Here is a 27,306-nt window from a genome sequence, read left to right as displayed (position 1 = left end):
ATTTGTGACACATTTTAAAAGATTGAAGTTGTCAGTGGGAACCGGTGGGCTTTGAACTGAGTGCCGCAGACTGGTTAGACAAGTCAAAAAGTACAGAGAGACAGAAATTAGATGCTGGTTTTGGTCTCTTCATAACATAAATATAGAATATTACCAGTTTTACCCTTTAAGCTCAACACAGATAAGCAGTAAGAAAATGTTAACAATGAAAATACTGTGAAATAAACTGTGTTCTAAAATAAGTGATAAAACCACATGACACAATCAATAGTCGCACCTTTTATTATAAAAAATATTTACAAAGATGCTACAATGTTTTTTTTCCTTAATATAAAAAAATGCATACATTTTACAACGGTAATTAGTCTTTGAAGTTCTAGCTCCCATTCAGACCAGAGTGACATCCTTCAGGAGTGTTGTGGTAAGGTATTAAGCGTGTCGTAATACTGTATTTTTGTCAATACATTTTGTTTGCCTGAGTTAATCTCTTCATCACGATGATAAGGAACAATTTTGAAAAATGCATTTGATTTTTCCACATCTTTAGGAGAAAAGGCAACTGTTTGCATAAAAGGAATTAAAGGACATTTGAGTCGTATACAATCATTTTGAAACACGTATGACAGAGCTGCATAGTGATTTGAATAGTAACCCGGTTATTATTATTATTATTACTAATAATAAAAAAAAAAAATGTGAGGAATAAATAGGTACTGCATTCAAACCGGAGGGAAAAAAATTTAGATAAATATAATTTCATTGGGCCTCATGGTTGATTTTGTAGTCAATATGGCATGTCTGTACCTAGATATAATAAATACAATAAATAAAACAACAATAAATTAGATGGGTTAACACAGAAAATTCTTCATTTGTAGTTATAACAAATGAGAGAAAGAAATATGGCTTCTTGATGCAGTTATCACCCCGGGGTTTCTCCAAATGCTTCAGGAAAAGCTGTTATTAGGATCTGTATGTAAAAGCAGGGCAGGAAACTTGCTTTAATTTGTCCGCTGGCCACTGTAAACCCACCAGAAACGGAACAAATCTTGACCAGCGCTCGGTTGGGTGTCTGGCAGTAATTCTCCTTCCCTGCATAAAGCTTTTTGAGAAAAAAATGAAAAGAACAGCGCCTATAAAGTGTGACGATGCCAGTCCCGACACCTGTTACAGTCGACTTTGTTATACCAAACCATGGGAAGACACTGTCTCGAGTCTGGCTACATTAAAATCTTAAAAACCGCTTGGGAGGGAAAAAAAATAATAGTAATATCAAATGATACTTGCAAAATCCCCAAGCTGTATAATGCAAAAAATATATTTCTATATACACATACGTACATATACATATATTCCATTCATAATTGCTCAAATCTTTAGGAAAATATGCATTGATTCATAGATTTGGATTTACAATTTGTTCTGATGCATGTAGTGTGATGATTTTTTTTTCCTTTTTCTGAAGTCCATGTAACAATAAATAGAAATGGACAAAAATGGCAGAGAATACGACCAGAAGGAGCTAGTATGACAGAATGTATGACAGACGTAAACATGGAAAGTACGTAAATAAAAATGCATCATGGTATAGGTAATTATCCTTGCCTTCTCACAGATATCGTTGAGTTTTGGATTTCATCAACAAAGTAGGAAACTAATGGCTTCGTCCACAGACCTCGGCGGCTTGTGGATCGCAACAGTTCACCCTCTCGCTACTTTTACCTGCCAATTACTTTTTTTTTTTTTTTTGAAATACAAGATTAAAGTGTCCCAACAGCAGCTGCCTGTTCGGCTAAACTGGCTGTTAGAGCGGACTAACTACAACTCAGCCAATCCTAAAAATGAATTTGGCTCGCTGTTAATTTCCCACCTTGTCCCAAAACCTTCAACAATCTCCGTGTATAACAATACCACATTCAGAACACGCACATGTGTATTGTGCATAGTCTGGTAAGAGTCTGTGGGATCAGTACGGGCCAGAGGAATGTTCTGAGTTTCAGGATCCCACTATGATCTCCATGATGTGGTCCAGTTCGTTCAGGTCTGACCTACAGCTCGAGCTGGAGCTCAGGGCCGTGGGCCCGTGAGAGGAGAGGCTCTCCAGCAGATCGTAAGGCCCCATCTTCGGAGCGCTCTGCATGCCTGTCAGCACCGTATCGAGGTCATAGTAAGATGGGTCCACGTCTGAAAACAGCTCCTCGAGCGCGGGGTCAGGGGGCGGCGTCGGGTGCTTGATCTCAAAAGTCCCAAAAACCTGCTCCCCCGTCCTGGAGTCTGCGGTCAGATGGTCCCGGTCCCCCTCCTCTCCTTCCGACACACATTCCTCGCTGTCCTCCTCTTCGTCCTCCTCGCAATCACCGTCTTCTTCTTCCTCCTCCCAGCAGGGTCCCATGCCGAAGGGGCCCGCCAGGTAAGAAGCAGAAGACAGCTGGGGGGAGACGGGCGACAAAGTGGACATGGTGACCTCTGTCTCCGCGTCTCCCTCCATCACCACCTCCTCTGTGTGGTAGCCTTCCTCCAGACCAACCACTGAAAAGGGCTTGGGGCTCTGCCCCGCCTGAGCTGCTGCGTCCGTCTGTCGGCAGAGCACCTCGGTGGCTACCAGGCGGTCAGCGGGACACTGAGCGGCTGCCAGGGCCTGGGTCATGATCTGCCAGGTGCCGTCCTGGGTCATCTCCTCCTGGATCTGCCGCACAGTGTTAGCGATGAGCACCGAGCGGCACAGGTTGGGCTCCACCAGCATGTGGCAGAGCTGCAGCTTGATCAGCGACATGTCAAGCAGCGACTGCCGCTGCAGGCTGTAAGAGGACGACAGCGTCCGAACCGCCGCAGACGTAGCCGCCGGGCTCTGGTCGCCACTGGGGACCGGCTCCTCCCCGGAGTCTGAGAACTTGCGTTTGGTGCCCTTCGGGAACATGTTGTCTCTCTGTGGTGACGATGAGGAGACAGAAACACAGTCAGACACCCTGCGGCAAAACTTTTCAACAAATGTTTGACACTGACAAACACACAAATTTGTCTACTGTTCTGAATTTCACTAGCTACGAGCATAATGGAAGTAATAAGTGCCATGTAATTAATAATGTGAATGTGTGATGTAATGAGGCTATGTGGTGTGATATTCGTGTATGAACATGAGGGAGCTAGGGCTACAAACTGCTGAGTAGCAGCTGTGACTTTATAAATAAACTCTACAGGTTAAACTCTTTGTGGACTACAGTAAACAGTAAATTGTTTGTTGTAGTTGTTTTTTTCTTAAAGTTTGCTATACCTTTCCTGTTGAGAGGCACAGGCAATAGCATAGCAGCTTGGTCCCGGCTGCAACGCTTCAAGTACTTTTGTACGAGCGACAAGCAGCTTTTGTTCAGCACCATTTCTGCCCATTTTAGGCCAGTCTGAAGCAAGACTCCTGCTGGGCGGAACAACCACACTTTTAACAGACCACTGAGCCACCGAAAATAGCATGGTTACCAACTAAATGCGAACGCTGCATCAAAGTAAGCACAGACTAGAGAGACCTTTTGTCAGAAAACAAAACAAAAAAATTTAAAAAAAACAAGCACTCAAGTTACATGATCAGTGCACTTATATTCTTTCCCACTGCCACCTGTGATCAAGAAAATATCCTAATCAATAAGGTGCTTTTTAAGGGATTAAAAAAAAATATATATGAAAAATAACATTTACAATATTCACAATACAATATACCACCATAAACCACTAATATTTACAAGGGATATCAGGTTTCCGGGTCTACACACGCCACACTTCAAAACTAGTAGAACAAGATTTTCACTTTCTCTTCACTGGGGAGGGGAAGAAAAGTAGAGTCAACTTCCTTATTACACCCTGCTTCAAACACACAAATGTCTCACAGGAATAAAAAAAAAAACACAACACTCCTGTCCCCCGAAAATAAACGGGATGCGAGTAAAAAGACTGAGCTCAGCCTATGGCATTTAATTTTTTTTTTTTTTTCACCCCCGATCAGAAAGAAAAATAAGTTTTTGCAGTAGCCGGCTGCGTCTCCTCTGTGTAAAAACCTGTGGGCAGGGCATTTGGGTCATCTCTTCAGGTTTCTATTTGTGATACATTTTCATATAATCACAAAACCAAGAAAGGGTGGGGTGGGGTAACAATGAAAATATCATTAATACATTTATAGGACTGTAAAACATAAGTGTTAAGGTTTACAGAAAACAGCACAAGAGGTGACAACAATACCACAAAGTCTGCCCACTTCTCCTCAGAAAAGAAAATGAAACTAAATGACACTGCTGTTATTGTCATAATTGAGCTGCGCACTTTAAAAAAAAAAGGGGGGAGATTCTTACATTTTCATTTTAGGAATGCTAAACAATACTAAAGCCCTATAATCTGTCCAAATTACATACCATCTTAAAATGAACACACTGTAGCGCTCGGGCCTGTTGTGCGGGACTGTACGGCCAAAAACTAGGATGGAAAAAACACAACAATACTACATAAATTAACAATTTTTTGACATTTAATCCATATATATATATAATCAAATATGACATCAGAAATAGTGATATTGTATACATTAAGAACTTTCCTTCACCTCTCCAACAGTAGAGGGAGTTACTTTGCTTCCTTACACACACATGAAAACCCGACATTCAATGAAGAAAGATTATTAAATTACAGCTACTGTCTTCCCTGGATTAGTCAGACCATATGTTCATGAATCCATACCAAAAAAAGAATCTAATGTACACTGAATGATTTAGGAGCCTGGAGGTCTTTGAGTCCTCGCTTGCATAGAGTAACATTTCCTGACAGTGGATAAAATAGAGGGAGGGGGGAAAAAAGTCATTTATGAAGGTGCCCGGAGATCTAAAATACAAAAAAGGGGAGTGAGAAAACAATTATGGACATGTGTTGTCTTCCTTGTGTAGTGCATTTGTGCTGGTCCCTGTTAAACAAGAGACACTAGAGAGCACTATCTCCCTAAAGGAAACAACAACAACAACAACAACAACAACAATGTGGAAAAAAATTTGAAATGGAGAATAAACACAACCAGGAGGGTTAAAACAGGCCTACAAGCTGAGAGAAAGCACAATGCAAAGAGAGGGGAAAAAAAAAAATCAGTTTTGGACATGACAGAATTTGTTTGTTTGTTTGTTTGTTTGTTTTTACTGAACAGGTTTACTAGTAAGTGTTGTTTTTTTGAACACCTTGTAGTTCAGCATTTTGGGGTGAAATCTCAGGGGATTTATTGGATGATTTACACATGAAAACCTACATCTGTGACTAGTGGGTGTTAGTTTGGGTATTAACTTTATTATACAAGACACAGGTCTGATTGAAAATGTATTGATCACTCTGATCAGGTATCTGTAGTGGGAAAAACTGCATTATTCCAACAGCTGATGTGTCATTTTTCCATTTAAGTTCTTTTCAGTTTTTGATCCTTATTTGATTGTGTAATAATTAGTGATAAAAACTGTATTTGTGGAACACATTTCATACAGAAATGCAGCTCAAAGTTGTAGTTGTTTATATAAAATAGAATGGATCCAAAAATTTAAAGCATTTATACAAAAAACAAATCAAAACTGTTTCATACAGTGTTGATGAAACTCTTCTTAGCCCATTGCCAACACCTGCTTCCCATCATGGCCACTGAGTGTATACAGTAATTTAGGACGTGTTAACTGCCGTTATCTTAGATCCTAATAGTGCTGTATTATATTATTTACCAAATAAGATATCAATTAAACTATTTTAGTAAATTGTTCAGTATATAAAGTAACAACGTTGCCCATAAGGTTTCAAAAACCCAAACTAACAGGTATAATGACATGAAAACCTTCCTCACAGAGAGTTACAAAAACCTTAAAATATCATGAAACGCTTCTACATGCTGCAAAATGGTTTATATTTGAGTTTATAATATTACAAACTCCACAATATCATCATATGTTATTCAGAGTGTGTGTAAGACTAATATCTGGTACTTATAAGAGATCATTTTTCTACTACAGATGCTTAATTAGAGTGATTGAGATACAGATCATCTCCAATACACTAAAAATCAAGCGCTGCAACTAACGATCATTCTCATTATCAATTAGTCAGTTAGTTGTTTGGTCCATAAAATGTCAGAAAATGTCTCGTTTTATCCCGACCAACAACCCACAACCCAAAGATGTTTAGTTTACCATCATAGAGGACTAAAGAAACTAGAAAATATTCACATTTGGGAAGCTGGAATCAGAGAATTCGGAAATTTTCTTCTTAAAAAAAATGACTCGAAACGATGAATCGATTATAAAAATAGTTGGAGATTAATTTAATAATTGGCAGCTAATCGATTGCAGCAACTCTACTAAAATCACAAACACTTCAACGCATTTTAGAGTCTTTACAATTAATTTAGTCACTTTTTTTAAAAACGAGATTTAACAAGAAAATGCCAAAATACGCGGTGTTCAAAAACTCAGATATCAAGTGTAAAAAAGAAGAAAATCACTTTGAAATAATGCAAATAATGTTCTGAATTTACACTTACTAACATTTTCATCAAAGAAAAACTAACAAATAATTAGTGGAGGAATTGTTCATGTAAAAATAGCAGTGGTGGAAAGTAACTAATTTACTCAAGTACTGTACTTACTTTAAGATATGTGTACTTTTGCTTGAGTATTTCGATTTTATGCTACTTTATGCTTCCAATTCGCTACATTTCAGAGGGAAATATTGTATTTTCTACTTCGCTACATGTATTTGACAGATAGGGCCGGGCAATACATCAATATTATATCGATATCATGATATGAGACTAGATATCGTCTTAGATATTGGATATTGTAATATGGCGGAAGTGTTGCCTTTTCCTGGTTTTAAAGGCTGCATTACAGTTAAGTGATGTAATTTCTGAATTTACCAGACTACTGTTCTATTGTTAACCACTCAGTCTTTATATCCACATTACTGATTATTATTTATCAAAAATCTATAGTCTCCAATAGTCATCCTTACAATATTGTTGCGATATCAATATCAAGGTATTTGGTCAAAAATATTGTGATATTTGATTCCGTCCATATCGCCCAGCCCCACTCACAGATTAAGATTACAAATTTTCAATAAAAAAGCATAAAATACAATGCAGTGATGATTAATCCAGATGTTACAAACCTTTGTCATTTGTGTTAAAAGTTTGGAAACTGATCGATTAATGGTTGCAGCAGCTTTACTAAAATCACAAACACTTCAACACATTTTAGAGTCTTAAAATATATTTTTAATTCATTTTTCTAACAAGATTTCACAAGAAAATGCTGATATATGACGTGTTCAAAGACTTTATCAGAAAGCTAAAAAAAAACGAACATCTTTTTGAAATAATGCAAATAGTGTTATAAGTCTTTTAGTATTACACAACATGATATATATCAGTCCCTCCAGGAAATCGCAATAATTAATGCAAATTCAAGTGAGCTTGCAATTTTGCAAAGTTACCACAACTTTTCCGCATGAAACGTACAAATCAACAGACTGATTGTGATTTGGCTCGATTGTTATATTAAGTGTCTTCATAACTTATAGTATTCAGGTGGAAGATGGACAAATCTCACCTGACAACAACACTGACTGCCACAGACCGAGCAGAACAATCCCCAAATGTCCCCAAATGTGGTTTAAGACAGAAGAATATAAGCTGATGTTGTTCAGACAGGTGGACAAAATCTACCTCAGACATAAAAATGGACACTTTGGAAAAAACTATATTTTTATGTTAATGGAACTATTGAGTGATTGTACTTAGTGCTAATATTGAAGTGAATTTATTTAATAAAGGCTTATAAACAGGACTCAAGTACAGTATTTTCTTCTTTATATAACTTTGACCCCATTGTTCTCATGTTCAGAAAATAATTTTAAAAATTAGCACTGAAATATAGTTGCTGCTGTGATTTGCTGTATGCTTTTTTTATCAAAGTGATTACACATGAATCTTCATTTGTAGTTGTTTTTTTAACTCGTATTATTTTCTTTTGCTTGCAACTTTTCCCATTTCCTGCAATTTTACTGCAAAAAAAAAAGAGCACATAAAACATGACACATTTTGGGGGGGAAATAAACACTCATTTTGGCCGCAATCATCACAAAAATAAAGCTCCGTGAAATCCTGGAGGGACTGAGTCAGCCGTGATAAACACAGTATTAATGTTAGTGCTACTTGTGTTGTACCATGCTAGGAGCCAGAAGCCAAACAAAATGCAGCCTCGCTTTACGTCAATGGCTCCTAGCATGACCCATCCCCCACTGCACACACACACAGTAAAAACCCCACACTTTCTCCGCTCGCCGTCATAAATGAATAAATAAAACTTTAAAAACAACACCGGGGCTGCTTTAATTCACTCACCCTCCCCTCTCTCCTTGTTAACGACACAATATAAGCGATATCAGGGGTTAAATTGCCGCCGTTAATGCCGCTTTAAAGGGCCGCTCGGCTCTCCTGGCCGTGACTGCCGCATGCTTTGTCTTTTCAGCATCAGAGCTACCGAGCGACAATGAGGCCATTTTGCGCTAGTAGCTAACAGCTAGCCGGCTAGCTACGGACCTGACTTTCCGCTTCTGAGCTTGCCACTAGCTAACTGGGTTTCGAGTGAAACGGATAAAAAAAAACACGATATAAACCGCCCGGCTGTTCGGCCTACTGTACCCCGTTTCCTCTTTACTCATTAAGAAAAGCGAATGCTATAGCGAGCGTAAAGCTAATTAGCCAAAAAAGCGCCCACCCATCCTCCGCGGTCCTTCCTCCTTCCTACCCAAAAACAAGAGTTTTTTCGCCGCGGCTGAGCTGTTAAGTTCCCCCCTTAAAAAACAAACAATAAACCCCGGTCTGCCTGTTTTTTTTTTTTAAAGAAATTACCGGAGGACGGGAGGTTATGTCGCCGTACTCACCTCGTGTTTGTGTTATTTTATTCCAGTCTCGGTCATAGGATCGACGGCAGGGAAAGCGGAGATCAGGTTCAGATGAGATCATTCATGCCACGGCTTCAAAAACTGAAGTACCTCAGTGCTGCTGCTGCTGCTGCTGCTGCTGCGGAGCGGAGAGGAGCGGGCGGCAGGGAGGGAAGGGCGGGGGGAGGGGAGCCATATGCCTGGGATTCCTCTCTAATCATTCCTCCCTGCTCTTCTCTCCTCCAAACGCTTTATTTGGCGAACAAGTGAAAGCTTGTAGTTGGCATCGAGAACAAGAAATAAAACGTCAGGAGTTGTTTTTTTTTTTTTGGTTTGTTTGTTTTAATATATACCCGATCTGAATTAATCACAGTTTAATCAAAGAATAATTAAGAAATAATTAGTGTCATGTAAAAATAGAAATATCTAGTAGCAGTGGTGGAAAGTAACTTAGTGCATTTGCTCAAGTACTTTTCTACTTTAAGTACAATTTTGAGTATTTATGCTACTTTATACAAACAATGGTTCCACCTGTATGTAGACATTGTATGATGTTGTCCACTTGTTTCTATATGTATGTAAAGCTGCAATGATTAGTCGATTAATCAATTAGTTGCCAACTATTTTGATGATTGATAAATCGTTTTGAGTCACTTTTTAAGAAGAAAATGTTCAAATTCTCTGATTCCAGCTTCTTAAATGTTGAATATTTGCTGGTTTCTTTAGTCTTCTATGACAGTAAACTAAATATTTTTGGGTTGTGGACAAAACAAGATATTTGAGGATGTTATCTAGGGCTTTGGGAAACACAGATTGACAGTTTTCACCATTTTCTGACATTTTATAGACCAAACAATTAATCAAGGATATAATGGACAGATGAATAGATCATGAAAATAATCGTTAGTTGCAGCCATGTCACTATTTTTTCATCCGCTTGCTTGTACATTATAGTGATATGTTTAAGTTTAATCATCATTGTTCAGCTTGTTGTCCTTGTGTGTCTTTCTGTATGTAATTACATCAAGAGCCACTAGAAACCAGATTCCTTGTATGCGTGAACATGTTTGGCCAATAAAGCTGATTCTGATTCTGATTTTGACAAAGCAGCACTTAGGATCACCTGATTATCTGATAAAGTACATTTATTTAAATGTATTTTATCAGCAGTGGTAGAAAGTAACTAAATACATTGACTCAAGTACTGCACTCAAGTACAATTTTGAGGGACTTGTACTTCACTTGAGTATTTCTGTTTGATGTTACGTTATACTTCCACTCCACTACATTTCAGAGGGAAATATTGTATTTTCTACCCCACTACATTTATTTTACAGCTTTAGTTACTTTTCAGATGAAGATTTGACACAATGGATAATATAACAAGCTTTTAAAATACAACACATTGTTAAAGATGAAACCAGTGGTTTCCAACCTTTTTGGTTTTTGACGTCTTACAAAAAGCAGTGTGTAGTCGGAGTCACATTTCACATGTCTGTGAGTTGTTAACAGCTCCACCAAATAGTGATTTTTCCCTCTAAACTTCTTACATGCTTTCATTTCAATAAATGTTCAAATGATCCAATATTTCACCAAAAATCAAAGATTAAAGAAAAAGTCCAAAAACTAAAAACAGATTTGTGTATCAGAACTTTGTTTTTTCTTCTTTCCTCTCCCATTAATCATCTCACAACCCCTCAGATTTATCTGCTGACCCTTTGGAGGGGCCCGACCCCTAGGTTGGGAACCACTGGACTAAACTAGCTAACTGTATATAAAGTAGTTGAAACTAGCTCCACCTCCAGCAGCTACAACAGTAACATGCTGCTCTAACGCTGATGCTTCAGTATTAATAATCTAATGATGTCATATATAATAATATATCAGTCAGAGGGACCAAACCACTACTTTTACTGCAATACTTTAACTACATCAAGCTCATAATACTTATGTGCTTCTACTTAATTAGGATTTTTCAAAAATATAATAAAATAAAATTTTGACCTGATGATGGTGCTAGAGGAAAAGTCAGAGGATCACCAATGTCATTAGACAACTAAGCTTTAGCTTTCGCTTCCGCAACCACCTTCCGTCTTTTCAGTTTAATTTTCCTCTTATTACCAAGACTACTTCACAAACCACCCTATGAGTCTGATTGGTGTAATCATTAGTAATTATCTGTTCTGATGATGCTCATTATCTCTGCCATGGAGGTGTTTGTTTACACTCTTTGCAATTAGTTTAATCTGCCTTTTTATTAACAGTTAATTTCAGAAACATATGAGCATAGTTTGAAAATTGGTTTGAAAATTGGAATGAATTGAAAAACAATTGATTAGATGTTTACATACAGTCACCTGCTGATGTAAGGTGCTAATGCATTGACATGGGCGTGATCCCTCACTGACTTCCCACCAGAGACCACTGTCAATAAGATACTAATATTAAGACTTTCCTCCCACATTGGCAGAGTTCACAGTGATAACGACCACAGTACAAGGGGGATTAGCTGTTCGAAACTGGAGAGAATAAAATAGCACACTGTCCTCATTTTCCTCCTTACTGTCTAATATGTAAATTCAGCTTAATGGAGGAATGTGCTTACTGTGAGTCATGTAAATGCTTCAGGAATGTCATCAGAGTTACAACTAATCATTGATCAGTTTTAGAAAAAGTATTCAGACCCTTTATTTAAGTAAAACTACCAATACAGCAATGTAAAATACTCCATCACAACTAAAATTCCTGCATGAAAAGGGAAAGTACATAAGTATTATGAGCTTGATGTAGTTAAAGTATTGCAGTAAAAGTAGTGGTTTGGTCCCTCTGACTGATATATTAATATATATGACATCATTAGATTATTAATAGTGAAGCATCAGTGTTAGAGCAGCATGTTACTGTTGTAGCTGCTGGAGGTGCAGCTAGTTTCAACTACTTTATATACAGTTAGCTAGTTTAGTCCAGTGGTTCCCAACCTAGGGGTCGGGCCCCTCCAAAGGGTCAGCAGATAAATCTGAGGGGTCGTGAGATGATTAATGGGAGAGGAAAGAAGAAAAAACAAAGTTCTGATACACAAATCTGTTTTCAGTTTTGGGACTTTTTCTTTAATCGCTGATTTTTTTGGTGAGATATTGGATCAATTGAACATTTAATGAAACCAATGAAACCATGTGAGAAGTTTAGAGAGAAAAATCACTATTTGGTGGAGCTGTTAACAACTCAGACATCTTAAAGGACCAGTGTGTAGGATTTAGTGGCATCTAGTGGTGAGGTTGCAGATTGCAACAAACTGAATCCCCCTCCCCCTCACCCTCCAAGGGTGTAGAGAACCTACAGTGGCTGCGAAACTCGTGAAAAACCTGAAAGGCCCTCTGTAAAACCAGTAATTAGTTTTTCTGTTCTGGGCTACTGTAGAAACATAGTGGTGGAACATGGTGGGCTCCATGGAAGAGGATCTGTTCCCTCTGCAGATATAAAGGGCTCATTCTAAAGTAATAAATTATTATTTTCAGGTGATTATACACTAATTAAAACATACTTATGAATATTATATTCCATTTCTGCCAAGTCCGTTCTACTAGATGCCACTAAATCCTACACACTGCTTTTTGCAAGACGTCAAAAGCCAAAAAGGTTGGAAACCACTGGTTTCATCTTTAACAATGTGTTGTATTTTAAAAGCTTGTTATACTATCTATTGTGTCAAATCTTCAACTGAAAAGTATGTTAACTAAAGCTGTCAAATAAATGTAGTGGAGTAGAAAGTACAATATTTCCCTCTGAAATGTAGTGGACTGGAAGTATAAAGTAGTATCAAATGGAAATACTCAAGTAAAGTACAAGTATCTCAAAATTGTACTTAAGTACGCTACTTGAGTAAATATACTTAGTCAATACTGTCCTCCAGTGGGAGAGGAGGAATGATTACAGAGAGAAAAACCTCTTTCAGTCTTAATTTGGGCGCCTGACTGTTGTTTCAAGTGAGACTTGAAAAATAGTGGATCTATCCTTTAAGATAAAACTGCACATGTCTCTCAAAAGTTTTCTCTTTTTCCCCAGAAGCCTTCTTTTTTGACGCGGAACTACTCTTCAGATGAACACTTCCGGCTGGGACCTTTTTTTTCCTTCTTCTTCTTCTTTTTTTTTCTTTTTTTTTTTACGTCGTTCCCCAAAGTTCCGTTTCCAGCAATTTCTGTAGTCGGCGACTAATCGCAGGAGCACCGCTAGAGAGACAGCAGAGGCTTCTAGAAACAACGTGCACCGGGACCGTTAGCGGCAAACAACCCCGCTACGTTACACAGTTAAACTTTTAATATTACTTAGCTGAGCAAAATGGCAAAATGGGGAGAAGGAGACCCTCGTTGGATTGTAGAAGAGCGAGCAGATGCGACTAATGTCAACAACTGGCACTGGTGAGATATGATGAAAGGACGAGCTAGCCAGCTAATGCTAACGTCACATTGAGCTCGTATTTATGTCAAGGGAAAGCAGTTATTTTGGGGGGATTTTAACATGTATACAGGCCAGGTGAGGTGATTAGTGTGTTAATGAGACAGCTAAGGGTGTAACATGTTGGGTATTATAAATGTTAAGGTGTCAGATTTAAAATTTAAAGGCAGTAATCGAGCTAATGTCCGTTTTCAAGTTAGCTCCGGTTGTAGCAAGCTAATGTAGCTTCACATGCTTGTCTTGAGGTTATTATTAGCAGTCTGTGGTGGTTATTAGCATGATTACATACAACTACACGTGTTTCAGTGTAACAACATGCTGAATAGTTGAATATTTTCTTAGTAAAATGTTAAACCATAGTTGTTACACCTTAACAGAACACGTGAGATTCCTCCTTCACAACGTGAGAGTCTCATTATAAAATATTTTAATACATCCAGGTTTTGTTGTGGTGGTAGTTGTTTCTATCTTTTAGCGAGCGTAAAGTAGTAAAAAAATGGGGCCATAATATTCAAATTGCAGTACAAATCCTATACTAAACTCTATGGGTTTCTCCATGGTAACCTTATTCATCTCCATGGTTACACACTTCAATGGTTTGATGTAGAACATCATATTTCATCATGTGACACATCTAAACGGCTGCTCCTAGCTGCAAAGAGACTCTACTTTGAATTGTGTGAGTAAATACTTGTCAGGTAAATGTACTTAAAGGTTAGATTCACTATTTTTATTCATGTTTTCCTTGCTGTAATCGTTCCTCCTGTTCATACTGACCATTAGAAGATCCATTCATGATGTACTTACAATGTAAGTGATGAGGACAAAATCCACAGTCCTCCCTCTGTGAAAAAATGTATTTAAAAAGCTTATCTGACTATCTATCCTATCCGAAGCTAATATGAAGCTTCAGCTGTACAAATTAGTCAAATTGATTCAACATCTTACAAAGACAGTCTTTTTAGTGCCAAATTCCTGCTTTCTGTTACTATACTTGTCCGAGGAAACACAACGAGGGAATTCGATTCTAAAAAGACTGTAAATGTGGCAGATATTCACTTGATATGACTAACTCAGAGCCTCATATAAGCTTCAGATAAACTTTTAAATGCATTTTTTGCTCAACACAAGGACTGTGGATTTTGTCCCCCATCACTTCCATTGTAAGTGCATTATGAAGGGATCTTCTAATGGTCAGTATGAACAGGAGGACTGATTACAGCAAGAAAAACCTGCCTCAGTGTTCATTTGGGCTCCTGACTGTTGTTTTAAGACAGACTTGAAAAATGGTGGCTCACTGCATTTGTCCCTCCCTGATCTTTATGTTATCCAACTGTTACTGTTTTAAATCAGAATCAGCTTTATTGCCAAGTATGTAATCAGATGACATACGAGGAATTTGACTTGGTGTTAAGGTGCGTAGCAGTCAAACATATACAGACAAAAAATATACACAAAAATAAGAGATCCTAAAGAATATAAAAAGAAAAAATTACAATAGAAGAAGAATGTTGAGAGGAGCAGCTACAGATTAAAATGTTAAATATTAAATAGGAGAACAGGATAAATTCACAGGGTATTTACCAGGAGTAAACAGTGTATGCATAATTTATAATAAGTAATACAGCTGTGTTAATATAACACGGTATGTAGTTTCCAAAAAGCCCATACTTTAATCAAAATGCAAAATACAGTTTTGGTACCTCTAATGCTAGCTGGCTGGTGATACCAAGGGTGTCTCTAGACCACCACTTGCTCCTGCCACTCAAAATAAATTTTGTCCATAGGGATCTGCTGTTGCTGCTACTGTAAATCTGGAAGGCACTTCAGAAATAATGTCGTCTAGAGTCCCTTTGGAGAGAGAATGTACTGCTGAACATGTTCGTGTTTAATCCCATTTGAGATAGTACGGTCATATTTCTGTATATCACAGTATTATTCAGTGTGTTCTACCTACTACACAGTATTGTCTTGTGGAGACTTAAGACTTGCCTGAAAAAGGTAATTAATCAGATATGACATCATCAGGGCTGCACCTAAAGATTATTTTCATTACCAATTAATCAGTGGATGTTTTCTCAATTTAACCAATTAGTTGTTTGGTCCATAAAATGTCAGAAAATGGTGAAAAATGACAATCACTGTTTCTCAAAGCCCAAGATGACGTCCTCACATGTCTTTTCCTGTCTTGACCAACAGTCCACAACTCAAAGATATTCAGTTTACTGTCATAGACTAAAGAAACCAGAAAATTTTCACATTTGAGAAGCTGGAACCAGATAATTTGGACATTTTCTTTCTTGGTGTTTAGGATTTAGTGGCATCTAGTGGTGAGGTTGCAGACAACCAACTGAATACCCCCCCCCCCATCCTCCAAGCATGTAGGAGAACCTACAGGGTGTAGCGAAACTCGCGAAAAATGTGAAAGGCCCTCTTTAGAGCCAGTGTTTGGTTTGTCCGTTCTGGGCTACTGTAGAAACATGGCGGGCTCAGTGTCAGAGGACTCGCTCTCTATTTAGATTTGAAGGCTCATTCTAAGGTAACGAAAATGCAACGATTCCTATTTTCACGTGACTATAAACTAATTAAAACATATTTATGAATATTACATTCCATTTCTGCCAAGTCCTAGATGTCACTAAATTCTACATACTGCACCTTTAAAGAACATCTCCAAACGATTAATGGATTATAAAAATAGTTAGCGATTAATTTAATAGTAAGCAACTAATTGATTAATCGATGCAGCTCTAGTCATCATGTCTGAATGTTTTTGTTGGGTTATTCTATCATTTTGTAGTAATGACAGAAATGACCAATATAGATGCAACCAGGTTGTACCATCAGCTTCTCCTGTGAGAGCAGAAAATCATTGAAATACTCTGCTTATTTAAATAAGGAACTTTGCTGCATATTGCGTTTATAAAACATGGTAAAAAGCTTAAAACAGGGTTAAAATATGGTAAAAATCTACTCAGATATGTGCTAATGAGTGACGTTTTTTATGGATTAACTCCATAGTGTTTTAAACCGTCTGATTATATTGTTTAAGATTATTAGATCAAAGAGTTTTGATTCATTTACTTCAGTTTTTCCTCTTATTTTGATTGTAATTCTGTCATGTATGAAATGTTTTATCTATTTGTCAATTTTAAGTTGAGTCGGGACTTCATGTGCAAATCTGCTGTCGAGCGAACCTCGACCCTTTTACACCGATGTTGCTATGTTGTCGCTGTCCCCAATAAACAAACAAATACACAAATAGCCTTATAAAAAGCCTTAGCTGTAAACGGATATATTTAAACTCTGACACATATAGGTAGACATGATGTTTATTCATTGTGATAGGATAGATTATCCATCTCCACCATCTAATAGAAACCAGCAGAAGCCCAAAGGGAACAGTAAACCATATGGGATGCATGTAGATGTGGGTTGTTGACCTGTCCGGATGTGCTCTCTCATCACCACGTTCTCCTCTTGACGTTTCAGGACTGAACGAGATGCAACAAACTGGTCGTCGGACAAATTAAAATCTCTGCTCCTCGGGCTGAGCGTGGAGAACGAGGAGGGGAGCTGCGAGGTTACGGAAGTCAGCAAGGTGGAAGGAGAGGCCTCGATCAACAACCGGAAAGGGAAACTTATTTTCTTTTATGAATGGAACGTAAAGGCAACTTGGACCGGTGAGTAGAAGATTGGGACGTTTACTGAGATGTATTGTTATTGCTGATTAGTTACAGAGGAAACTAACCTCATCATCTGCCTACAGCTGTGTTTGTTTTATGAGACTTCACATCCACTTTCTCACTATAACAAGTATATTTTATAATAGAAAAGATCCAAAAAGGCATCAGTGGCTTTTAGAGGAGAGTAGCTGATTATTATTAGCTGTTATTATCAACCTTAAAGATAAAAAATCAGGAAGCAAGAGGCTGTGAATCTCTGCTGACGTCTTTATTCTCTTCATTTTACCAGGAAAGTCGAAAGCAGGAGTCAAATATAAAGGAACGATTGAGGTTCCAAACCTGTCCGACGAGAACGACATGGAGGATCTTGATGTAAGTTTTTCACTATCAAACTCGTGTTAAAATGATTTTTAACCGGCCGATCAGTGGAGGAACGATGTGGCGGTAACTCGTCATGTGATCTTTTATCCAGATCGGTGTATCGCTGAACAAAGACGAGCCTGAGACGCCACTGACCAACCTGATGAGAACAAAAGGAGCTGAGAAAATCCGCGAGGCTCTGGGAAGCTACGTCGGGTTCTTAAAAACAGGCGAGTGAAACCGGCTTCGTTCTTAACGGATCAGTCAGTGATCCAAGTCGAAATAAAAGGATCAAGTCACCACTAGAACCTAAAACACATGATCAGCTGGTTGACAGGTGTTTTTCATTGTATACAGTATAAATCTGTGATTTAAATGGTCAGAAAAACAGATCAGGCCTGAGGTGATGAGTCATTTTAAAGGTTTACGATAGGATAGACATGTATAGTTTCATGACTTTAAGGGTTCTATACAGGCAGTGAAACAAAACTTAACACAGACATTTTGACTTGTGAAAGCAGGAAAAGCACAGGTGTAAATAATATCATTAATTATGGCTCTGCCTGCTGTGAAAAGGGTCTAAAAGTCAACAGAAATTGAAAATGTAAAAATGTTGTTGTATAAATTGAGAATAGAAATGACACAAATTGCAGAATTTGTTTTTACAATATTATAAAATTCCTTCTTATTTGGTCCTAAAAATTCTCACTGTAGTTTAGGGGTTAAAGGACAAGTTCACAGTTTTTCAAGTCTGTTTTAAGTGACAGTCAGGTGTCCGAATGAACACTGAAACACGTTTTCCTCGCTGTCATCATTCCTCCTGTTCATACTGACCATTTAAGACTGCCAGAGATCTTTGTTGCATCTCTCCTCTTTCTGTAACGAAGGCACAAAAATGCTCCAAAAACGTCCATTATTTAGATCCTCATTCCTCTCAGGGTCCACATACAGATTTCTTTCACAATGACAATACAAACCACACAATTACTTGATAACATGTCATACAACACCACCACATACAACAAGAAATTCAGTAACGATGAAGAAAAAGTTGGTTTGAATCTCAATTTTTGTGTTTTTTTTTTTATTGCAGAGTTCACACAAGGGATGATCCTGCCGACAGCTAACGGTGTGGCGAAGCTGCAGTCCACATCACAGTCCAAAGCCAAGTTGAATAAAACTCAGGTTGGTGCTGAGTGTCATTTATTAACATCCTCCATCTGTTAGATTCTCAGGCATTCAGACAAAGACTCTTGTCATTTAATTATTCAAAGTAACAGAATGATCAGTTGCTTTATGTACCATCACTGTACATAAAGCAGTAAATCTGTCCTCACCAGAGTTTTGTTCTTCTTGTTGAACAGATTTCCTCCTCGGGCAGCACAGCTGCTCCAATCAACACTGGCGTCAAGATTCCCACCTGTAAATTCAGCATAAGAGAAACGTTCCTCACCTCGCCGGCCGACCTGTTCAGGGTGTTTGTCAACCAGGAGGTGAGTTTCACCAGTTTGTCCTCGTGTCTGACTGTCGGACTATGTGACAGATTTTGTTTACGAGCGCTTAAAAGACATAAGACGTTGATGTTGACGTTTTTCTCGTCGTTATACAGATGGTTCAGGCGTTCACACACGCTCCAGCGATGGTGGAGGGAGAGCGAGGCGGGAAGTTTCGTCTGCTAGATGGAAATGTTTTTGGTGAATTCACAGAGCTGGTGAGTCTGACTGTTGACCTCTTATTCTGAAAATACTGTAATACAGAACATGTTCATGTGTACATTAACAGAGATTTTATTCATATTTGTTCTTTATTGTGCCTTTAAAGTAAATCAACAAATTCTCTCTCAACAATGAATCCTTTAAAACTTCTTTTGCCACCAGGTTCCTGATGAGAAAATAGTCATGAAGTGGAGGTATAACAACTGGCCCTGCGGTATGTTGATGTATATATTTAAGTATATTTTACATTTAAAAAGCCATTTTAAACACAAATTGTCCAAAAGCGAGGACGGCAGCCGTAGAAAAAATATTTTATGTATATGAAATTAAGTCTAGAAACATCTGAAACAATAAATCAAACTTAAGTTGACACTTTTTAGTATCTGTCAGTTAAAATAATTTGTTTTTCACACTATTTTAAATAAAAGGACGGAGTTTTTGTGTTGTTGGTTTGATAAAATATAGAATTTTAAGATGCTTTATGTTGTGGTAGCTTGAGATATGAATTCTTCATTGTATTGTATTTTAAATACTGTTTATATCTATTATTTGGAAAAATTATGGGTATATTCTGGACCAAACTTCATAACTGTGGTCTCTTATTCAAATTATATAATTTTAGAATTAATCGCTTGAAGCAGTGAAGTAATTTTCTGGTCTTAATTCATCCAGTTTGTGTTTCTGTACTCGATTGCTGTAATATTTCAGACATCGATCGTCATCATGTGACTGTTTTCCTCCTACAGAGCACTACGCGACAATCACGATGACCTTCTTGGACCGGAGCAGCGAGACGGAGCTGAAGGTGGAGTGTCGAGGCGTCCCGGACAGCGAGGAGGAGCGGACGAAAGAGGGCTGGAAGAGATACTACTTCGAAGCTATTAAACAGACATTTGGCTACGGAGCACGGCTCTTCTGAAGACGGTGTACTGTAACGCTGTTTTCTTTTCCTTTTTTTTTTTTTTTTTTGGATTTTTAAATCTTCTTCTTGTCCTTCGATCTCTCTGGCACACGATATTTCAGTGTAAACTCATAGCACGAGTTAACGAAAGAGATGAATTAAGCGAGGCCGACCTGTCACCTGTCTGTGTACATGTAAATGTTTTAATTTCTGAACATATTTAAATCGAGACTTTTTTTCCCCCCCTTCAGTATTTGGGTCAGTTGTTCTAAGTAGCGTAAATGGACTGTGCCTTTGAGACTCTGGACAGAAAATGGATTGAATAAAGCAAAGAAGAATCTAATGAACCACTAATGCAAATTGGCCTCCGGTTCTATAAATAGTTAAAAATAAACGTTGATTTTCTTTTTATTTGAAAAAAAAAAAATTATGTTGCTTTGAAAATGAATGTTTATTTTTTACTTATTTTACTCTTTTCAAGTGTAACTGTAGTGAAGATGCATGTTCCATTTCAACCTGCCAGACTGAGGGACGACTGCTGGATCTGAACTTGAAGTCTGTCACTTATAGCTAAGCAGTTGCTGTACTTTTCAGTTGCTCCGTTGAGACTTGATTTGGTGCACGTTTAACGAGCCCGGCGCGCACGTCCGCCGCCCGGGCAGAGGAAGACCTCCTTGGACCCTTCAGCAGGAAATATTAAATGTTTGTCACAGTGTTGAAACACGGGAAAAACAGTTTCAAGTCTTTCTGCAGGTAGCTAGCGTAGCAACTAAAGAGACGTTTTGCTATATTTGGCTTCAAAATGTACATTTCCAGTAAAAAAAAAAAAAAAAAAAAGCTATGAGAACAAAATGCATCTATTTATTTCATCCCGTCACGATGTAAAAAGATTAAACGAATCCCTGTATGCTCTTGATTTGTTTTTATTTATGTGAGCAACATCTTTTAAACTACTTCACATTAAATTTGTCACTCAAAGAAGGTGAAATGAATTTATTTACACTTTTTTTTTTTTTTTATCAAAATGCAGAAAGGGTTTGCTGTTTTTAAAACGTTAATTTACAAGTGCTTTAAAAATTAAACGCTCAAAACAGAAACCATAAAGGACACTACAGCAGAACAAGCACTTATTTTGGTTTTAAAGATGGCTGCAGGTCAAATTTAACATCTTTTTCTTAGAGGAAAAAACTAATCTCATTTTCATTAGGACATAGAGGTATCTAACTCAGCATCACTGTAGTCTAAACAGTATAAAACAAGATGCTCAGTGTCTAAAATGGTTAGAAAAAGTGATTTTTCGTATGGAAAATGTGTAGAAACCTTTCAGACATACAGTATCTTACCATTGAAGTAATATTAGTAGATCATAACATCACAAGCTTCATCCAAATACAAAACAAAAAGCTTCAAACATCCTGAACAAATAAACAAACTTTCCCCGTCAACAAAAAAAGGTTTTAGAATCTAAAACTATAAAGCAATCGATAAGTATTTTCTTTAGTGCAAATTTACACATTTCAGTCATCGTCAAATATATTTATAATCTTAAATAGGGGAAAAAAAGAAAAGTACTTAATTACAGAAGGCCATAAATTAAATTTGAAAAAGAAAAAACATCTGTATTTAAGCAGGCAAAAGTCTAAAATACGACATAACTTAAATCTTTGTTTTTTAACTTTTAAATTAGATGTCAGCAATTATTTCATGGTAGAAGATATTATATTGTTTCCACCAAAATGGTGACCAGCACAGCTTATATTAAAAAAAAAAAGACAAAAATCAAAGAAGACTGATGTGATGAAGTGATGTGCTGCTGTTGGTTTGCAGCTGTTTCCTCTGGTCGTGCCTGCGGAGTTATAAACAGATGTAGAGCTCCGACTCCTGGAAGAAAGACAGGAAGTTAGTCAGTTACCTTGAAATCCAACTCATCAGCTCCTTCTGTCATGCAAAGTTGAGAAAAGCGGAGTATTTTTGTCCTTCCCAACATTTTTGTTTCCTGGTGTGTAGATGCACATTACAGCCTCACGAGGCCACTGTTGCAGCTTAGAGTCTTTCAGACCAGTCAGCTGAGGGTTTTTAAATCACCAGCAAATGCAAAAGCTGCTGGAGTGAAGAAGAGCATCAAACCTTTTTATATCTGAAATGCTGCAATGATGAGGACTAAAAACACAAATACAAGCAACAGCAGATCCTCTAAACGCCTTACTGTCTGTGCAAAAACACGACAATGAACTCATCCTACTAACAAGTGTTGTGTGCATTCAGAGCCTGATATATCTTATTCCTCTGTGCCGTAGACCTCCGTTGTTGTTCCAAAAACGATTAAAAACACATCAGTGAGTCACACCGCTGCACTGGGTGACATGTTCCTTCATTATGAAGAGTTTAGTCACGTTAGTTTGTTTAGAAACGGCTCCAAAGACGAATAAGAGCGATCACGTTTTCAGTCTCTGGAGAGTAGTTCTGTGTAAGGCAGACGCCACTGAGCATGTGCAGGAACTGACAACTAGCTTGTTGTGCTACGTATCACAACCTCTAGACTTTATACTGAAGTTCTTTGAGAAATTTACATTGTAGTAGAAACAAACTAACGTGTTTTTAATAGTTTTTGGACAATAATAGAGGTCTACGGCTCTGGATACACACACAATACTTGTAATAGATCAGTTCATTGTTGGTTTGGATCCAAACATGAGATTTGTTGACAATAAGAAAAATACAGAAGATTCCAGCTGTTTTCAGACAGAGTACGTACGCTGGAGCTTGAGTCGTTGTTAAGTGAGTCGAGACTCTGTCGCGGCGCCTTTTCTCCCACTTCAGCTGTTTTTTTGACAGAAATTTCATGCCGTTTGGTCCTGAAAAGAACAACGTGTAAAATACAGATTAGAGCTGAAACAATGAGATTAATCAGTGGAAAATTATTAATTCAGATGTTTTTTTAAGATAAAATAAAACATTCTCTGGTTTCAGGTTCTCTGAGGATTTCTCTGTTTTATATGACAGTTAATTAAATATCTTTGGTATTTGGACTGTCGGTTGAACAAAAAAAGCAATTTGTGGACTTTAACATGGATTCTGATGAATTTAGCTTTTTAACCTTCTTTATTTCATTTAATAGATGAGACAATAATCAATAAAGAAATAAATAAAATAATCAGCAGATTAATTGATAATGATAGATTGAAGTGAACTGGTATAACTTAGAACCAGTCACATATAGAGTCAATATACACCATTCAAAACAAAAGAAATGCATCGTATTACCTCACTTATTTACTATTGTAACTCCTCCTTCCTTTAATGCTTCTCAAGTGCTAATACAGCTGCTCTGAAAATATGATCTCTTAAAAACCAATGACATTTTACAAGTTAAACTTTATAAAAAACGTTTCAGTCTCTACCTGTACAACGGCCACATACTCAAGCCTCTGTTGTCCTTCTGGGCTGCCGTAGATGTGGTTCGCTCCACCAGGTCTTTGAGAAAGTGGAAAAGCTTCTCTGACTCGATGCACTGCTTCCTACCATCATAAACATAATAAACTTGTTGTTTGATATTCATACACAAGTTTTATTTTTGCTGCATTTTTAAAAAAAATATTCCTGTCACCTTTAAACAGGCAGTGAACGCATCACAACAACCTCCACAAATGATTTACAAGGAAAGAGGAATAATAATAAAAGATTAATAAACAATAATCCATAGTAACTGTCAGTCAACTGTAATATGTGCCATGTTCAGCTCTATGTTATGAGTACGTTATATTATGATTCCTGTGTGAAGGTGGAACGACAGACTTACTTACATGTGCGCGACAGACACAACGGTGCTGAGCTTCGACTGAGTTATCAGACAGGTTTTGGTCAGCAGAGACTTCAGGAACATCTCCAACGCTCGCGCTGATCTCTGCAGTTCAGGACTCCACAGCTGCGACACGTCACGCTACACTGAACACGTCAACACATCTCTACATGTCTGCTTCGAAACAACACACACCTACTGTTACCTCTATGAGTGATGATAAAATATCCTCACTGTCACTATTTCCTCCTTGATTACAGCAGAAAACAGATTATATCAGCTGAGAGGATATTTTTTGGTACATTATATTTAATCATTTGAAGCATTGTTTTTGTTAATGAATGCCTCATTTAAAGGTTGTGGTTAGGGCTGCGTACCAGTATACTATACTATACCAGATACTGATACCCTGAGAGTACTTCATTCGATACCCGTCATGTGAATGGAAGCATTCAGTTGCGTAAAATGCCACTGCTCCTCCCATCTAAATGATTTGTACAATAATACATTTTGATACAATAGTTTTGTTCAAACTATTGAAATATTTATTAAATAACTGTACAAATCTATACAATGAAGTATTATCACCGCAGACTGTATGGGTTGTAGCTGCAGTAGCGGGCCAATCACACAAACAAATTAAAGAACGCTTGCAGTGATTGGCTGCAAGTAAAACTATACAAATAGTAATTTTTTCTAAATCTGGGTACAAAAAGGATCAAATGCAGGTATCATTTGACAGGAGAAGCTTCAATACTTCTTGGTACTGGGTTATTTCAGTCAATACCTTAAAGGTAGTACCGATACCCAGCCCCATTTGTTGTGTATTAAGTTGTACAACTATACATACTTTGGTTTTTTGGGAGGCATGAAAACGTTATATGTAGGGCTGGATTTAAATTGAACTCTTCAGTTTCTTCACTCTACCTGATTTTCAGCAAAAACAATACTTTTTTATGGTACTGTGATGACTAAAAACACATTTTTACATGTTTTTCATTCATCAAAAATATGCAAAACTTCTCTAATGTTTAACATAAAACATTATTATAAGAACTTTCCTAAAACTCAGTAAAATAACAATAAAATAATAAAATACAACTTAAAATTTCTTTAAAATCAAGACATAAATCACCAGAAATGAGAAAACAATCATAAGATTCTATGATGTTATTCAGTCTGTGTTGAGATTTGATAAACAAACCTACTGACTAAAGCCACAAACTAAACTTGAAGAATATTCAAAATCCACACACTGCGTCACAAGCGATATTTGTAAAAGTAAAAATGACCACAAGCTGTGTGCAGCAGGTTAATAAGGTCCAAACTCCTGATATAAAGTTTGACTTCGCACACACTGGAGGGACCACAACTCCCAGAATGCAGCACTATATTTAGAAATGGAAAAGACTGCTGCAAACAGACTGATGGAGATAAAACAGAATTTTGCAGAGTGATGGTAGCAGCTCTCAGTACGACCGTCAGCATGTCTGCCGCTTTAAGGATACAGATGATCACAGGAACAGCCATCGCGATCCTCCCCACCTCTGTGTCCTTCTGCATGATCTTTTTGATGCGACTCTGCGAAACATTTCACCAAAAACATCAACAGAGATGATATACAGTACAATAAGTTAAGATGCAGCATTCAGGTGCTCCTCATACACTTCGGGTTCCTGTGTTTTTTTGGAGCTGCTGTTTTATTTAAAAGGTTAATTTGTCATGAACACAGTCATACATGAACAACTTAGAGTGACATGTTTGATAGCTTTTGATACCTAAGATTGATACATGATACATGTAAACACATAAGAACAAAATTAGAATAGAAAGCACCGGGGCACAGAGTTCAAACATAAACTGATATGTGGCCACTTCTGGTGACAGATACGGATTCAGATAAATGTGAATATTTGACAGTAAACTGAATATCTGTGGACTGTTGGTTGGGAGAAAACAAAACATTCAAGGACGTCACTTTGGACTTTGGCAAAGAGTGATCGACATTTTTCATCATTCACAGTTACTGATGTTGAATATCAACTCAACAAAAGTACTGTATATGTCAATAAGTCTCGCACCAATATTCAGTCTCACGATCGAAAAAACGATCTGTCGATTGTTTTCCCGATTGATCGATTGGAAAATATTCACATTTGAGAAGCTAGAATCTATTAATCAACTAATTGTGGGAGCTCTAAGTCAATTTCCTATGATGAAAGTATCAAGACAAGCAGCTGATTCTGATATTTGACAACCTGGAGCTATCAAATGTTTGGTGTTTATGCTTGAAAAAATGATTTAAATGATTAATCGATTATCAAAATAGTTGCAGATTAATTTTCTTCAACTAATCGAGTATTCAACTAATCGTCTAATGTACAGAGTTGAATACATATTTCAGATCTTGATTAATTTACTTGCTAAATTATGTTTTAACGTTATGCAAAACTTCACTTTCATCGTAATTTGCTGGCTGAGCTTCTCTTCTGTCTGCACTGTAAATTTTCCATCTTTCATCACGTTATTTTAGAAAACAGTCGTAATATTTATCACCCTGTCAGAGTGGTAAAATAGATTTCCGACGCCCCCTGAAGGCAGCAGACGCTCCATGCTACATGCTATCTCAGTTAGCTTTTAACTGACTTCATCTGACTTTTAAACAACTTAAAGTTAACTCAGTGAAATGTTTACTCACAGGAGGGAACCGTACACTATATCTTCTCTTCTGTCCGGGCATTTTACTCGCTTTAATCCGCGCGCTTCGATCACATTTTTCATGTTTTTACTGCAAACCGCCGCTGTGTCCATTTGTTTACGTTCAGCAGGAAGAAACCTGAAAACCTGATGCAGAAAAAAAAAAAAAACACACACACCTGAGGTCAGCCCCGTGACCCCGCGATGACGTCACGACCCCCGCAGGTAAATTAATGAATAATTTTAGACACTATAAACATGTTTAAAAGTCTCGTTCTCTTTGGATGTTTTAATTGTTTTTATCGAGTTTTAACATCTGTGTGACAATAATAAAAGAATTAAGCATTACCAGACTAAGTCCCCCGCATCTCTATTGGTTTTACACATTTAATGTGCTTAAATGCATATTTCACCAATTTAACAACATATATGACTGTCGCACATTTCAAACCACATGGGACAATGAAAAGTTGACTGAAATAATTAAATATGAAACATGTTTTCACCATATTATAGCATATTTTGAGGCATGAATAGGGGAGACCAGGGACAGTTGTAACATGGGACGGTTGTAACACCTTGAATTCAGAAACAAGTTTCAGTAATTACACTCACTCTGCACATGTTAGATTGTATTATGTTTACAAAAAAGGAGCCACATTTGAAACTCCCAGAGAGAGTTACCAGCAAAAGTGGGGTTTTTTTAGGTAAAAATTTAACTTTTCTATCAGATGTATTTTTTGGATACAGTCC

The 27,306-nt window shown here is 37.4% G+C and overlaps 3 protein-coding genes across 9 annotated transcripts; 1 reads left to right on the top strand and 2 right to left on the bottom strand.

The window, feature by feature from the left end:
* Nucleotides 1-266: 266 nt before the first annotated feature.
* cdca4 (cell division cycle associated 4) lies at nt 267-9,138 on the bottom strand. 5 transcript variants are annotated; one of them, XM_067615123.1, is made up of 4 exons: nt 8,944-9,138; nt 4,395-4,455; nt 3,272-3,409; nt 267-2,926 (listed from the first exon to the last, which is right to left on the bottom strand). In XM_067615123.1, the coding sequence occupies exon 4, from the start codon at nt 2,915-2,917 to the stop codon at nt 1,997-1,999; it is 921 nt and encodes a 306-aa protein (XP_067471224.1). In that variant the 5' UTR covers nt 2,918-2,926; nt 3,272-3,409; nt 4,395-4,455; nt 8,944-9,138; the 3' UTR covers nt 267-1,996. The 5 variants fall into 5 exon arrangements, with proteins under 5 accessions (XP_067471224.1, XP_067471221.1, XP_067471225.1 ...); XM_067615120.1 differs by lacking the exon at nt 3,272-3,409; XM_067615124.1 differs by lacking the exon at nt 4,395-4,455.
* A 3,988-nt stretch (nt 9,139-13,126) lies between these two features.
* Nucleotides 13,127-20,973, top strand: ahsa1b (AHA1, activator of heat shock protein ATPase homolog 1b). Of its 2 annotated transcripts, none has more exons than XM_067613673.1 (9): nt 13,127-13,358; nt 16,888-17,078; nt 17,371-17,453; nt 17,554-17,671; nt 18,535-18,626; nt 18,806-18,934; nt 19,051-19,152; nt 19,319-19,370; nt 19,903-20,973. In XM_067613673.1, the coding sequence occupies exons 1-9, from the start codon at nt 13,279-13,281 to the stop codon at nt 20,073-20,075; spliced, it is 1,020 nt and encodes a 339-aa protein (XP_067469774.1). In that variant the 5' UTR covers nt 13,127-13,278; the 3' UTR covers nt 20,076-20,973. The 2 variants fall into 2 exon arrangements, with proteins under 2 accessions (XP_067469774.1, XP_067469775.1); XM_067613674.1 differs by lacking the exon at nt 13,127-13,358 and adding an exon at nt 15,184-15,275.
* Nucleotides 20,974-21,334: 361 nt separating this feature from the next.
* Nucleotides 21,335-26,744, bottom strand: LOC137199398 (dr1-associated corepressor). 2 transcript variants are annotated; one of them, XM_067613675.1, is made up of 6 exons: nt 26,555-26,744; nt 25,365-25,437; nt 23,861-23,954; nt 23,478-23,575; nt 22,813-22,912; nt 21,335-21,938 (listed from the first exon to the last, which is right to left on the bottom strand). In XM_067613675.1, the coding sequence occupies exons 1-6, from the start codon at nt 26,594-26,596 to the stop codon at nt 21,755-21,757; spliced, it is 591 nt and encodes a 196-aa protein (XP_067469776.1). In that variant the 5' UTR covers nt 26,597-26,744; the 3' UTR covers nt 21,335-21,754. The 2 variants fall into 2 exon arrangements, with proteins under 2 accessions (XP_067469776.1, XP_067469777.1); XM_067613676.1 differs by having other exon boundaries at nt 21,783-21,938; nt 23,459-23,575; nt 26,555-26,731.
* Between the last annotated feature and the right edge of the window lie 562 nt (nt 26,745-27,306).

The sequence above is a fragment of the Thunnus thynnus genome, chromosome 16 (assembly GCF_963924715.1).
Source record: "Thunnus thynnus chromosome 16, fThuThy2.1, whole genome shotgun sequence".
NCBI lineage: Eukaryota > Metazoa > Chordata > Actinopteri > Scombriformes > Scombridae > Thunnus > Thunnus thynnus.
The sequence above is the reverse complement of the archived record's forward strand: the minus strand, read 5'-3'. Positions and strand labels throughout refer to the sequence as shown.

Excerpts from the sequence above, each read along its gene's own strand:
- ahsa1b (XM_067613673.1), top strand. The coding sequence starts at position 13,279 with ATGGCAAAATGGGGAGAAGGAGACCCTCGTTGGATTGTAGAAGAGCGA. Across the intron at positions 13,359-16,887 it reads AATGTCAACAACTGGCACTG|GACTGAACGAGATGCAACAA; the intron begins GTGAGATATGAT and ends TTGACGTTTCAG. Across the intron at positions 18,627-18,805 it reads CCAAGTTGAATAAAACTCAG|ATTTCCTCCTCGGGCAGCAC; the intron begins GTTGGTGCTGAG and ends CTTGTTGAACAG.
- LOC137199398 (XM_067613675.1), bottom strand. The coding sequence starts at position 26,596 with ATGCCCGGACAGAAGAGAAGATATAGTGTACGGTTCCCTCCT. Across the intron at positions 22,913-23,477 it reads GAAGGACAACAGAGGCTTGA|GACCAAACGGCATGAAATTT; the intron begins GTATGTGGCCGT and ends TGTTCTTTTCAG. Across the intron at positions 21,939-22,812 it reads ACAACGACTCAAGCTCCAGC|GAGTCGGAGCTCTACATCTG; the intron begins GTACGTACTCTG and ends TCTTTCTTCCAG.